Source organism: Acomys minous, assembly GCF_964271855.1.
Source record: "Acomys minous genome assembly, chromosome: 6".
Taxonomy (NCBI): domain Eukaryota; kingdom Metazoa; phylum Chordata; class Mammalia; order Rodentia; family Muridae; genus Acomys; species Acomys minous.
Window position 1 is genome coordinate 51235854 of NC_140487.1, and position 15046 is coordinate 51250899.

Genomic DNA, 15046 nt, shown 5'->3' on the forward strand with positions numbered 1-15046 from the left:
TTAAAAATATATATTAATAAAACCATCAATCTTCTTTCATCTGACAATGCCAGCTGTACAATTTTATATTTATTATATAACATATGTACATATTACATCTTTATATTTCTACATCAAAGCATATTAATTCTCCAGCCCTTTGTCATAAATTAGTTTGAAAAGATCTTGGTCTCCTGCCTTTTTCTCAAGAAATCATGCTGGTCCACTATATTGATGACATGATGACACTTGGACCAAGTTACCAGGAAGCAGCAGCCTTTTGCAACTTGCTTATAAAACACATGCACACTAAAAAATGAAAAAAAAATCAACCAAAATTCAAGGACATTCTCCCTCACTAAAATTTCTAGGAGTCCAGTGGTGTTGGACATGTATAAATATTCTTTCTAAGGTGGAAGGTAAGTTGTTGCACCTGGTCCTTCCCACTTACAAGAAAGAAACAGAATACTCAGTGTGCCGATATAGATTCTGGGGTAGCACATTCCTTACTTGGATGCTTAACTCAGCCTATATACAAAGGCACTTGGACAAATGCCAAATTTGAATAGTGTTGTAATATCACAAGACTCGTCAACAGGGTCATAGTATGGTGCAGGTTGCTTTGCCACTTGGGCCAAAAAATTTAACAGACCCAATTTGCCTGAGGTTTCAGTAGCAGAGAGGGATCCTGTTTGGTGCTTTAGTAGGCCCTTATATGTGAATCACAATGGAAACCCTTAGGATTAAGGACTAAGGCTCTACCATCATCTGCAGACAGACAGTCCCCCTTAGAGAGACAGGTCTTGGTCTATAGTTGAACTGTAGAAAAAAATCAAACATTTGTTAGTGGGCCACCAAGTCACCATTTGATTCTAAGTGGCCATTTTATTTTGGTGAAATCTGACTCACCCAGTTATGAAGTTAGACTTGCATAGTAGCCATCCATCATCAAAGTAAGCAGTATACATGTGATAAGGCCTTAGCAGTTTCTGAGGGCACAGCATGTAATGAAGGATGGCTATAGTTCTACTCCTATTGCAATGTCTTCTGTCACCACTGGTGACGTCTGTCCACTGGTGACACTATGATGTGTATCCTATGGTCAGATGACTGAAAACCTTGAAGCTGGGGCCTTGCTTAATGAGGATTCTGGGTATTATGCAGACATAACCCAGAAGTAGACAGCTGCAGTATTACAACCTCTTTCTGTGACAACCATGGAAGATGTAAGTGAAAGCATTTATATAGAACTTCAGACATTGCATATGGCTGTATTATTAGCATGAATGAGAAATGGCCAGATGTGCAATTGTTTACTGGTTCATGGGCTGTAGCCAGTTGATTGCCTGGAAACTGCAATTAGAACATGTTGAAACTATTATTCTTGTACACTCTTCTTTTCTAGTGACTAGCACTCTTACTGACACAGGTCAGGTGTTCATGGAGGTTCCAATTGGTAGATTATTTCTTCAGTACATAGCATATAGATGATTTGACACATTGGAATGAGTATGTTTTATAGCCTACTTTTCTAGAATTCACAAATGACCACAGAATACACCACATAATTATTCAACTAAAATATAGTATCATAGATCTATGATAATGGTATAGACAGAGTCTTGTAGATTTAAACAAATGGTAAGATCTACATATTAGATTTCTTCAAATGGGCAGTAGCATCACTATTGTATTAAATAATGAGAGAATGTACTGTCCCTTGGTTAGATCTGGGTAGGGGTTTGATGATGACTGCATGTATTGTCCTTTGTTGGTGCCATAGATTGAGCAGAACCCCTAGGCCCAGATCCACCCATCATAGTGTTCTTCTTGTAGGTTTCTAGGACCCTCTGGATCCATTATTTCGCTATCTCCTATATTTCTCTGACTTTAGGATGTCCTCACCTCTATCCCACTTTCCTGGTAAGTGAAGACTTTCATTAGACATGCCCTTTGGGCTAGTGTCCAGTTATAAGTGAGTATAAACTATTTGAGTCTCTCTGCTTCTGGGTTAGCTCACTCATTATGATCATTTCTAGTTCAATCCATTTGTCCACAAATTATGGAATTCCTTGTTTTTAATAGCTGAGTAGTATTCCATAGTGTAAAAGTACCGCAGTTTCTTTATCCATTCTTCTACTGAGGGACACTTAGGCTGTTTCCATGTTCTGGCTATTATGAATTCTTATTAGGAGAGAAGTGGAAAGTGGTACAGATTGAGTCTGTATAATATTCAAATTACTTAAACCAGTTCTATATTGCTAAAAATATAATAAATAAACTTAGAATGTAGCATATACATATCCTGAAACATAATACCAAACAACTGTGCCTAGATAATAACAATTTTATAAATATATGAATTTGTGAAATTAAATAATTACATGTTGGAATAACCATTGTCCTAGAGATTTTTAATAGTTATTACTGGCAGGTGGCTTATTTCACAATATAGTTAGTTTGACTTCAATTTTGTGGAAAGAATTTTGAGACTTTATAGTACAAAGGACTGATAGTCTGGATCTGTTTCTGCCCTTGGAGTATGTACATAGATGTAGCGGATGGGCATCTCAGGCTTCGTGTGGATCCGCTAGTAGGGAAAACAGGGACTATCTCTGACCTGAACTCTGTTGCCTGCTTTTCTATCACTTTCTCATGACAGGATTGCACTGCCTGGCTATAGAGGAAGAGGAAGAACTCAGTCCTGATGTGACTTGATTAGCCAGGGAGGGTGGGTAGTGGGGATACCTTTTCTGAGGAATAAGGGATGAGGATAGGTGGGGGAAACTGGGAGGAGTGAGGGGGCTACCACTGGGATATAAAGTGAATAATAAATAAATAATTAATTAAAATATCTGCAAACTTAAACCAGGAACACATCTAAGAAATCATCCACCATTATTAAGTCTGCTTCATCCAGGAGATGCGGGAGTACTTCATAATGCACAAACTGATATTATAACACACAATATGATAGACTAAAATACCAAAAACATATGATCATTTCATTGGATGCAGAAAAAGCCTTTGTCAAAATAAAAAGCCTCTTTATAAGGAAAGTCTTAGAAAGATTAGGGATACATGGGACACAGCTAAACACAATAAATGCAATTTAGAGCAGGCCCATAGCCAAGGTCAACTTAATTGAAAAGAAACATAATAATCCCACTAAAATAAAAAAGAAGACAAGGATGTCCACTCTCTCTCTACCTATCTATATACTACTTGAAGCTTAATAGAGCAATAACAGAGGAGAGCGAGAAGATATAAATTCAGATCAAAGTATCTGTATTTGCAGATGCTGGGATAGTGTGATAACTCTTCTTGGTTGTCAACCTGACTACATCTGGAATGAACCAAATCTCAAATGGCTAGACACACATGTGCAAGACTTTTCCTCAATCAAATCATTTGGAATAGGAAGTCCCACTTGTAATCTGGATCTTTGACATAGGAAGATTCACCTTTATTTTGTCTGGACCATAACTTCTACTGGCAGCTTATTTAAAGAACATGGAAAAAAGAGGGAAGCTCGCTCTCTTTTTGCCTTCTTGCTCTTGTTCTTGCTGGCAGCTTCATTCTTTCACTGGCATTAGAGCCTTATTCTTCAGAAACCCAGCATACACTGAAGGCTAGCTGAGACATTTAGCCTCATTAGCTGAATAACTCCTGGACTCTTGGACTTTCGGTTAGTAAACAGCCATCGTTGGTTTAGGCTATCACATGAGACACTGCATCATAGTCTTCATGTTCCAGGCACAGGCTTGGAAACAGGCAATGCTGGGTCAAAACTTGATCCTCAGTCACTGGTCGGTAACATATTATGAATTTTTTCCACATTGGGTCTGCCTCAAGATTTTGAATACTAAACACATTTGTTCTGTGGCCTGGGTTCAATAACTAGCCTAAATGGCCACCATATGGCTCCTTAACGCTTTTCTACTATTTTATTTTATATTTTTTACATATACATTTATATTATTACACACATACATAATAAACTACATACAGCCAAAGAACCATGAAACCACCAGGAATTATATAAATGTTACATTCATAATGTTTTGGCTCTTTGTATTTGGCAACCTTGAAGAAAACTTCTTTCCTATCTTGGTGAGTCTAAAATTCTGGATGTAAATCAATATTTATGTACTATTAAGCGTAGTTGTTTAGAGGTTAAAATGTTTTCAGGCCTAGATGGATCTTGTAGGTTGATAGAGATGAGATATGATAGACATTGATTTACATTCAGAATTTTTGTCTCTTAACTTTAATGTCTTCAATGGTCTTAATTTTTTTCTGTTGGCATATGGTCAAAAGGTCCGAATTTCCTTCTGTCCAAAATTTTTGGAACCCCGCTCAGGTCTGACTAGCGAGAGTGGTCACTCTAACAGACCCTCTTGCCTCCAAGGACCACAATCCTGAGTCTCCTCTGTTGACTGAGCCCTTACTTCCCCTCCCCCCTCTTCACCACAACAGACTTAACCACTGCAGCTACAATGGCTGCTCTGAAACAAGCTGCTTCTCTCACCCTCCTGAGGTATGAATGCAGGATTTTTTTTTCAGCAAATTAGATTCCATATCCATCTTGCTATGCCCTGCATAAGACTCTGGCTATTGCAATCACCCTCCTTTTCAGTAACCCCTCTGTGTCTTCACTCATCAAGCAAGGTCTCACTCACTCCCATATCATCCCTGCCCACTCTGAACCATCTACCCTGGCCTGGTAGAGGACCACAATGTTCAGGTACAGAGCATATCAACCTCTACAGCAATCCTTAATACCAAGCCACTCCATCCTTCCAGGAACAACAGTTTCCTTAGGTCCATGCCTGGGACACAGTGACCATTTTTTCTTAGACCCATGTAGGGCTACTGAGACTACCCCCCATGCTCCTACAAATCCCCACCTACCTATGTATACAGCCATGGATCCTGAACCTTGTTCTAGCTGCATCACTCCAAGTCTCCTGCCTTGTGCTCACTGCTATGGCACACAAAAGCTCCCTCCTTTCATCCCAACTTGCTGCTCCCCACTCCCTTCCTAAAGCTAAATTCTCCACTGTGATTAATCAAATAAGCTACAATATAATTTATGAGCTTGTGATAACCAAGGTCCTTGCCATTTTTTCCATTATTAATCCTTTCCTATACTGACACTTCCTTCAGCTGAAACAGAATTATACAAACCCTTAATATAAACTGTTAAACATAATTAAAACATACAAGATAGTAATCATGTTTATTAATATGTATAAAACTATAATTATAGTCATGATTAATTTGTGAAAAAACTGTATTTAACTTTGTATATAAGTTTTCAAAGGTAAACAAAAAGTAAATAGCCTAAAAAATACTAGTTTATTTATATATACTTTGTATTGATAGGGGGTCCTGAAACACTTCAGAGATCAACAGAATGTGGCACTTAAAATATGCAATAGAAAAGCTTTTCATAGCCTTCACTTACCAGGAAACTGGGACAGAGGGAAGGACATCCTATTGGGACTCTAGATGAGACAAGCATGGGAGAATAGCAAAGTAGAAAGATCCAGAGGGTCCTAGAAACCTACAAGTAGAACATTATGACAGACAGATTTGGGCCCAGGGGTCCCACTCAAACTAAGGCACCAGCCAAGGACAATACAGGCGGTAAACTTTAAACCCCTACCCAGATCTAGCCAATGAACAGAACGTTCTCCACAGTTGAGTGGAGAGTGGGGTATGACTTTCACACGAACTCTGGTGCCTCATATTTGACCCTGGAGGGGGAGACCTGGTGGCACTCAGAGGAAGGATAGTGGGTTACCAAGAAGAGACTTGATACCCAATGAGCATATACAGGGGGAGGAAATCTCCCTCAGGAACAGTCATAGGGGAGGGGAATAAGGGGAAAATGGGAGGGAGGGAAGAATGGGAGCATACATAATTGAGATGTAAATTAATAAAAAATTTTAAAAAATAAATAAATAAAATTAACCACCAGGGAGTGTGGGGGGAAACAGAAAAAAAAGGGGGGGGGGAAAGAAAGAAAGAAAGAAAGAAAGAAAGAAAGAAGGAAAGAAAGAAAGAAAGAAGGAAAGAAAGAAAGAAAAGCTTTTCATGATAGAGAGGCAAACCAGCTTCTGGCTGCACTCCTGATCTCCTCCAAGGTCTATGATGTACACAGAAAAATCTCTATTTGGAACTTGCTTTCAATGTGACAAAGATGGCCACTGGGCAAAAAAACTGCTTTTGCCTCAACTGCTACCAGCACATGCTCCAAACTGTGGATAGGCAGAGCACTGCAAAATTAACTGACTCACTTTGCCTAGACACAGGTAGGCCAGTCCGTCCAAGGTCCTGCTTCACAAGAGAGACTGTCAGATCTTCTGGGCCTGATAGCCAAAAATGGATGCCCCATTGGCCAAAGAAGAAACTTGGATGACGGACTATCTAGGTAGTTAGTAAGCGTCTGTCATTTTAATAGATTTGGAGGCTGCTTGCTCTGAACTTCCTGCTTACTCAGGTTAAATGTATACTTCTCAGGTTTCTGGTGGGTTTGAAGAATAGATTAATAAAATATTTATCAGTTTAACAGCATAAACCAAGATATTAGATGCCTTATCGGTTATCTTCATATGTAAAAGTCAGACCTGAAGCTTCACTCTTCTAAAACTTCTACCACTAGGTGAAGACATAATTTACCCAATTACCAGGCTCAGAAAAGAAATCAATGTAACTTTTTTACTATTCCTTCATTTAAAGGAAATTGAGTTACCAACAATGACTCTCAGTAATCAACCACCTGTGACTCATGGTAAATAATTATATTTTAAAAACCCTAATTATTTTTAAAAACACATATAAGGTTTATATAATGTCTGCAGTTATAGAAGGTTAAGTTGTAAGGATCTAAGAAAATGTTTTAGAGTCTAAACTGGTGTTTAAGTTTGGTAAAAGCAAAATATAAAGTTGCAGGATGTGAAAGCTAAAATGGTGATAAGAAAATTACTTAAGGTATATAAAAGAAATTTTAAAATGCTTTCGATTTCTTCCCCTATGCTGGTGTTTTATTAAGACTTCACGGCTTTAACATTAACCAATGGAAATCTGATAATTTATTAGTCTAACTCAGGTAAAGCCTTCCCCTATATGATCCACTTTTACCATAGTCACAAAGTCAAGATTTTAACACTTCCTTGGTTGTTTTTTAACTATACACTTATAAATACTTCTCATTGTGTTGCATTTATATAAACCCAGCAAAGCTAATTGCAATAACACAATAAGTGGGAGTCTTCAGAGATTCCTTCCTCAGGCTTGTGTGCTAACTCCCCGCCTGGGTTCACATACAACAGGATAATCTTGTACTGACATGACGCACAGATACAAAGACAAAAGGGCACACAGTCACCCTTAACATAAAAGTCTTAAATCCTTTACTATGCCTACAATGCAGCACTTATACTGCCTTTTGTTTGTTCCCAGAGTAAATTTCCACTTAATAAAACCCCACTCTTTCCACATGGAGACCTAAGGACCACAAAACAAACAAACAAACAAACAAACAAACAAAGCTCCCCAAAGCAACAAAACCAAACAAAACAACCCTCCAAACAAAAACATTTCTTATGACCAATACAAAAATGAAACATTTTCATTCCACTGCTTTGAAATCTTGAAATTGTATGTCTAAAAGCCCACCGAAAAAGGCAGGACCTCACCATGACATCCTCCCAAAAACCACTGCTTTCCTAGATGCTCCTTAAATAATAGCCTAGCTCACAGGTCATCTGAAGCCATGGGAGGGAAAGATGGGCCAGATGACTACGTGGGGAGGAAAAGAATAGAAACAAGTCCCAGGAAGAAGTTTTTGGCCATCTCAATGTTGTTGTGAGTACTGACCTAAGCTTTCTGAATGTAACAGTTTGAATACCCTGTCTCATAAGGTGACCAGTCTCAATTGAGAATTGTGATGAGGGGGCAATGGCAGCAGGGTCATCAATGGCACCTCTACCTTGCTGATAATTTTTTTTTTCACTCAGAGTTGATTCTTTGAAGATGTGGTTTCTATTTTTTTTCTTGGACTCCATTTCTTCTGTTTGTTTTGTCCTATGTTGATTTGATTATTTTTGTTTTATGTTATTGTTGTTTATTTTATTATTATTGCTTAGAGGCCAGTGTGTTTCCTAAGGAGAGATATAAAGGGTGTGGATCTGGATGGGAGAAGAGATGAGGGTGAACTGAGAGGACCAGGGGAAGGGTAAACTCAAATCAAAATATATTGTATGAGAAAAATTGTTTTCGATTAAAAAATACAACATAATTTGTAAATGGTGGGGCATGGTGGTGAACACTGTACTCCCAAATCTGGAGAGGCAGAGACAAGGAAGCCTATGGAGTGACCATCTTGGCCTATTTGCAAAGTCCTAGGAACAGTGAGAAATACTGTATCAAAGCACGAGGTGAGTGGCTTCTAAAGAACAACAGCCAAGGGTGTCTCCTGCCCTCCATGTGTACATGAATACACATCCTTCATGTATGCACATACATACATGCATACATACACGCACATAAAACACATGCCATATCATGAATGTGTACAGATATCATTTTTATTTATCAAATATTTCAATAAATATAAATAAAATGAAGTGCAAATAAGTAGGCATACGAAGTTTACATATGAGTCATGTTGTAAAAATGGAAATTTTAAATTCACATTATTTTTATGATACAGAGAAGTTTTAATTAGTAAACAGAAGTAAAGCTACAATTTAAATTATGATGACTGAAAGTAGGTTAAAATGTTTTCAAAAGAAAGCCTTAAAAAGTGACTATCAGCAATGAGCTTTTTTTTTTTTTTGAGTTATCTCAACATCAGGAACACTTTTATGATATAAAATAGAAAGGAGAGAGGAATTAATGTGGAAATAGAAGCTTACAGTGTACAATGAAATTAAGAACTTTATAGGACTTGGCAGCAGAAATGTCAAAAGGATGAATATATGTAATAGAAAACTTTAAAAAATCATGTGATGCATTTTGCCTTGCTATTTGAACAATTGAAATTTAAGAAAAATATTTAATTTAGGGAAAAAGACCCAATGACTAGGGCTACACCAGCATGGCATTTACACTCATCTCAAACTTTGGTGCCAGGGAATTCCATGGCATTTCTAACTGCTGTGAGCACCAGCAATGCACACATCCATACACGTGGCACAACACTTGTACATGTAATGAATAATTTTTTTAATGGAGAGGAAATTAATCTTTAAAAAAACCTAGTAGCATTTTGACTGCAAGATTTTCAGCACATTGATTATTCTCTTGTCAGAACTGATCTGTACCAAAGGAGTAATTGTGGGATAGGCATTCATCACAAACTTCTGAACCATCAGGAGGACTGGGTTGTACATCCATAGCAGGACTGAGGTAGTTGAGATGATGAAGTCCACCCAGTACAGGGCCACAAAGAGAAGCACAAGCAGCAAGATGGTCTGGGTGGCCCTTTTCTCAGGAGATGCTCTAAGGTGGCTGATGGTATGAAGATGCTTGCATTGTCTCTGATGTCTGAACAAGATAATCACCATGTATGTGCTGGTGGTCAGCATGACTCCTACAAGAAACACATCTCTGGATGTTGTCACTGCTAAAATCAATCCCCTGGTGATGTAGTTCATGGGAAAGAGTGAGCAGGATTTAGTGACCTTCATCTGGTTGGTATCACTCACGTTGGTAAAACCACCAACATAGAAGATCAGGTTACTACTGAATGACAAGTTGAAAGACCAAATATAGAAAAAAGCACTGGATATATATTTTTTAAGTTTATGTTTAAATTTTGCCAACAAAGAGGTACTGGGACTGATAGTGACAGCCTGGAACACACTCAGGAGGCAGGTGATGCAGATGGAGAGGCCTCTCATCACCCTGTTTATGTAACACGTTGCCTTACATTTGAAGTCATTCTCAACATTCAGTGACTCAAATATGTCTGCAAGCCAAATGTCCCCTCCAGTGAGGACCATCATTATGTGAACAAAGGACAGCTGACAAGAGATCAGGTCCAGGGGCTTAGGTCTGTGACCTAGGATTATGAAGGTATAGGAAAAAAGGAGAAACATATTGGCTAAGAGTCCAAGTCCAGCTTGGAAATAAAGGACATTCTCAAATGAGAACATATGTGGAAAATGTATTCATCTTAAGAGCACAGTGGAAGCGTATTTCTCATATCTGAAAAAAAATAGATTATATATCAAACTTGTCATTTACTGGACAGTGTCCCTGCATCATCATTCTATTGCCTCTACTAATTGTTGATTAACCTGTCTCTTGGACTTTTGATATTTCAGACTGTAGGTCATAGATTACATTTCTATATACCATCCATATATCTTCTGTATATGTAAGGCATATTATAGATGATAAATGCATTCACAATCATCTGTATACAGAATGCATACTTTGTGTGCCTGTATTGCACTTGAGTCTCATGCCTTAGAAATTCAATCCTATGGATTTAAGCACCCTTATTTTAACTTAACACCTAAAACACTGATAAGGAACACAAAATATTTATCACATTTGTACAACCGAACAAAACTATGTCAGTCTGGGAAAAATCACAAAAGAAAAAAAAACTCAGGTAAGTCAACTTCATATTTCATAATTTTACTGTGCTCTATTTTGCAACCCCTCTGTGTTTTGACTCACGATTCTAAAGGAATCATAGTGGTAATTCATGATAATCTCACTCAACAATTTGTCTACCTCAGTGCATCTTTTTTAAAGTTTCCTTTCCCATGAAATCTTACACACTCAGAATCCAGAATTGAAAAAAATGGATACAGTTGGAGACCGTTAGTTTGCGCACCGCATCCTAAGTTGAATACCCACTATGGTTATAAGTTGACCTAGATGGCTTCCAGTTCAGTTCTTATCCCATGAAATCCTTTGTTAACTCCTAGCTGTCAAGAAAAACCCACCCTCACTTTCTTTCTTTCTTTCTTTCTTTCTTTCTTTCTTTCTTTCCTTCTTTCTTTCTTTCTTTCTTTCTTTTTTTGTGAAGGCAGGAAGTAAATCATTAACAGTATGATTCCTTAACACTTTTCCAGCCATCCACACTTTTATTTCAGCTAGCCACATCCTTCCTCTGTATTTATCTCTCTCAATCTTACCTAAGAACTCACCAGCTTTTCCGTTTCCCTTATCTGATCAATTGTATCCTGCTACTCACCTTTGTTTTCCTCCCACCTTCTTCTGTTTTTACCTCCCTCCTCCCCTCCTGATGAGCCCTGTCTTCTCCATTTACCTGATCAGATACTTATACTATGCTATTCTGCCCTCTACTGATCCCACCACTATCCCTGTCTGACAATGCCCCCATTTTGCTTTCCTGATTTCCACAGTTACTATGGCTACATAATCATATCTGAAGATGTGGAGCTAGGAGCCTCAAACAAGAGAGAACATGAAACCTTAAGACAAATACTATTTTCCACATATTATGACAAACACAAACTTGCTGAATTGACCACATAGTTATGGTGACTGGGAATTTCTGTTTAAAAGAGATTCTGTCCCATGCAGTGGAAAACAAGGTTCCCAGTGTTATATCACACATCACAGGAACCCAAGCACCTTTGCAGTTTCACTCAATGGTCATACCTTTAGTGATTAATTAAGGTATTTGGCCAAGTTACCAAGATAAGTTTATTATTGAATTAATTTAATTCAGTGCTTTAAAATCAGCATATGATAAAGAAATAGAAAATGACTATACTGACTCAGATTAGTGTGAGAAAGAGAATACCAAATTATATTTTCTAGTTCACTTGTATATTGCAGATATATAGATGCATGCATGCATGTGTGTATAGAAATAATGCAGATATTAGTAGAAGAGACCATCCTATAACATCTCCATGAATATGATTTGAAAAATCACATATTTCATATTTACATGATTTTTGTTCCTTAAAAGCTTAATGTAGTAAAGTAATGGATTAATCCCAATTTCAAGAGCCAAACATCTGGTTTCCTTACCAACATACATTTATGTAGCTGCACAATGATGTTCTGGTTTTTCAAAGTTCCAGGATATGGGCTGGAGAGATAGATTTTTGTCTTTCTAATTCATCTGTCCTGAAAGAGAACATTTTTACCTTTTGTGAAGGACCTGGGCTAGATCCAGCAATGACATGGTGGCTCCTAACCATCTGAAACTATAGTTCTGGGGAATCCATTGCCATCTCTGATACGGCACTGTCGTGGTACATAGGCATACATGCAAGCAAAATGCTCATATATGGAAAATAGAATAAATAAAACAGAAAAAAGCTTCCCAATAATATTGAATTCAAGCATTATTCTCCTAATTAAAAGAACAGTAGCCTATTTCAATTTTAAAATTGCAAATGTACAAATGGTATATGTATAATAATTTTAATTAATTGTACACCTACAATTTATTAATACAGGACATAGAAGTATATATAAAAATGATAAGATAAACTATATTAATGTATTTGTCTCTTTCAAAAGTATGCTCTTCAACCTCTCTACTTCATATCCATTGCTTTGTAAATGTTTATCTCATACAGAAAATGATAGGTATTCTCATTGATCAAATGGAATCTTTCTCTGGGATTCCCTGAAGCTGAGGCTGGACCAGAAAAGACAATAGCTGACATGGATACAGAGTTGTTAACATATGCATGCACTGAGAAAAGCCATTTGTTTTATTTGAAAAAATTGCAGTGCTGGGGGTGTTTTACATTAGTTTAAATTATAATTTTAGTTGAAAGTATTAAAACTCAAAGTACATCCATAAACATAAATAATAGTGAAGAAGCCATCAATATTGAATTGACCCAGAACAAAAGACTAAGCAGTGTGCAGACAGCTGTCTGAAGAGAGCTGCAGCACAAAAGACCGAGAGCTGTTTTGTGCAGAGTTCTACAATCTTCTAAGAAAATGAATTTGCCTCTTTATTATCTCAGCTTTTGATTTTAGATCAGTTTTGATTTATGATTTATGGTGACCTCTGCCTTCTGCTTTGTGGGGATTTAGTAACCTAAGGAACATACAAATATACTAGATCAAAAGTATCATTTCCATTATAAGATTTACCATATTTAGTGAGCAATGACCTAAAAGCAGTATTACGGCTCAGAGAACATAAAGTATTTAAGTGGATTTCAGGTGACAAGTTACACAGTGCTGGCTGATATACTGTCCACTGTCAGCAACTTTAATAAGGTTTCAAGAAGACATGACTCAGAGGTTAAGAGCACTGCCTTCTCTTCCAAAGGACCCGGGTTCAATTCCCAGCACCCACATGGCAGCTCACAACTGTCTGTAACTCCAAGATCTGACACCCTCACACCAACGCACATAAATTAAAATTAAATTAAAAATACTAAAAAAAAAAAGAATTTCAGGAGATGAAGACCTTAGCCTCCCAAGATAGATATATAGAACCTTTATGATATAGATAATGACAGCAGGAATAAATACTAATAAGTTATTAATAAGGTATCATTCTGTAGTTATTACCTGACACCCTTAAATAATTTAAATCTTTGATTAATATTAGGAAATTGAGTTTAGTGCAGATGCAATTGGAAGCACACATGTCACGGACATGAGGATAAGTTGTAGAGGCTTTGCTAGACAAAGTTCCAGAGACCTCTGACTGTCCAGAATAGTCTTTAGACACCCAGAACAGCTGTTGAGGTTTTGTTGGACAAACATCCAAACACCTCTGGTTGATCACCACTGCCCTTAAATATGTGTGGTCCAGGAGTAATTTTGTCTAAAAATCTGCCCTTTTCTTCTAAAAGTGTCCTTTTCTCTTCATTTCTCAGCCATAACAAAATTCGTACAGAGAAAATTGTTTTTCACATGGAGAATGTTGAAAGAGGGAATGTGGCCGAGGGCTTGAGACATTGATAGAGTTGTTGTATATTGTTTTTTATCTGACTGTGAGCACTCAAACAGAAAAATCTGCATGAAAGTTAAGACCTGTAGAAAAGTTTCTTTAGAATCTTCTTTGAGAACAACATGAAGTGGGCTTGGAATGCCATGGTTTACAGAAACTTTACAATAAAGGGACCCTTGGCAGTTAGACTAGGTTTGGATTGCGCACCCGTCGGTTTAGGACTGGTAGTAAGACAAAGTTTTTCTTTAATAGAGAACATTTTAGCTCAAGCTATGTTGCTATGACAACCTTGTAAACACAACGGCTTTAGACCAGGGAAATTTATGATTAACCTTTCCCAAGTATTGTTTAAGACATAATAATCAGGTTATGCTGACCATTGCTTAGCAATTGGTTGATTTTTGCCGTATGCTTTACTGTAGGTTATACAGAACTTTTTCTATCTCCTTGTTATACTGTTCTCTTGCTTGGTTGATTTTTTGAATGCCCTATTGATTGCAAAAGATGAGAAAAATCACGATGTAATCTGTAATGTAAAAACTAAATTTCTTTTTAAATAAAATACTGAGGTTTGCCCAAGGAGAACAGCAAGGAGTCAGACAGACAGCAAGCTAGGCAGACACAGAGACAGAAAGACAGAAAATAAAGTTCTCTTGGGCTTTAAGACCTTCAGTTTTGTACTGCATATGGCTGGGTCTCCAAATATTTCTTATTCCTCCATTCCTTGAGCACTATAACTAGCTATTCTCCAATGGTTGGTTTCCCTTAACCAGTTGTTCATTGCCTGCTCAATTCTCCCTACAGCGGATCCACCTTTCTTCTCTCCTCTTCACTATTCCTGGAGCTGGTCTGTGGGAGCTGCACACACAGACACTGACTAGAATATTCCAATCTCACAGGAGCCAGCTTCCCTGAGATGAAGCAGCAGCAGCAGGAGTGTCACTGCGAGACTGTGAGGAAGAGACCAAACCCATGGATCCATGAAGCTCCTGCCTTACATAGGGTTGAAACTGCTAGTCTCAGAAATGTGTGACACCACCCCTGGCATTCTTTCTCATTTGATTCTTTATACATTATTAAATGATAATCCAGGAAAAATGTATTTCTGATATTTTATCACCTACCTTTAAATTTACT

The 15046-nt window shown here is 37.6% G+C and overlaps 1 protein-coding gene across 1 annotated transcript; it reads right to left on the reverse strand.

Annotated features, from left to right (window-relative positions):
- Window positions 1–9248: 9248 nt before the first annotated feature.
- LOC311600538 (vomeronasal type-1 receptor 100-like) lies at window positions 9249–10148 on the reverse strand (the record flags this gene model as incomplete). Its single annotated transcript, XM_084787320.1, has 1 exon — window positions 9249–10148. One exon carries the CDS (start codon window positions 10146–10148, stop codon window positions 9249–9251), a length of 900 nt encoding a protein of 299 aa, XP_084643446.1.
- Window positions 10149–15046: the final 4898 nt, after the last annotated feature.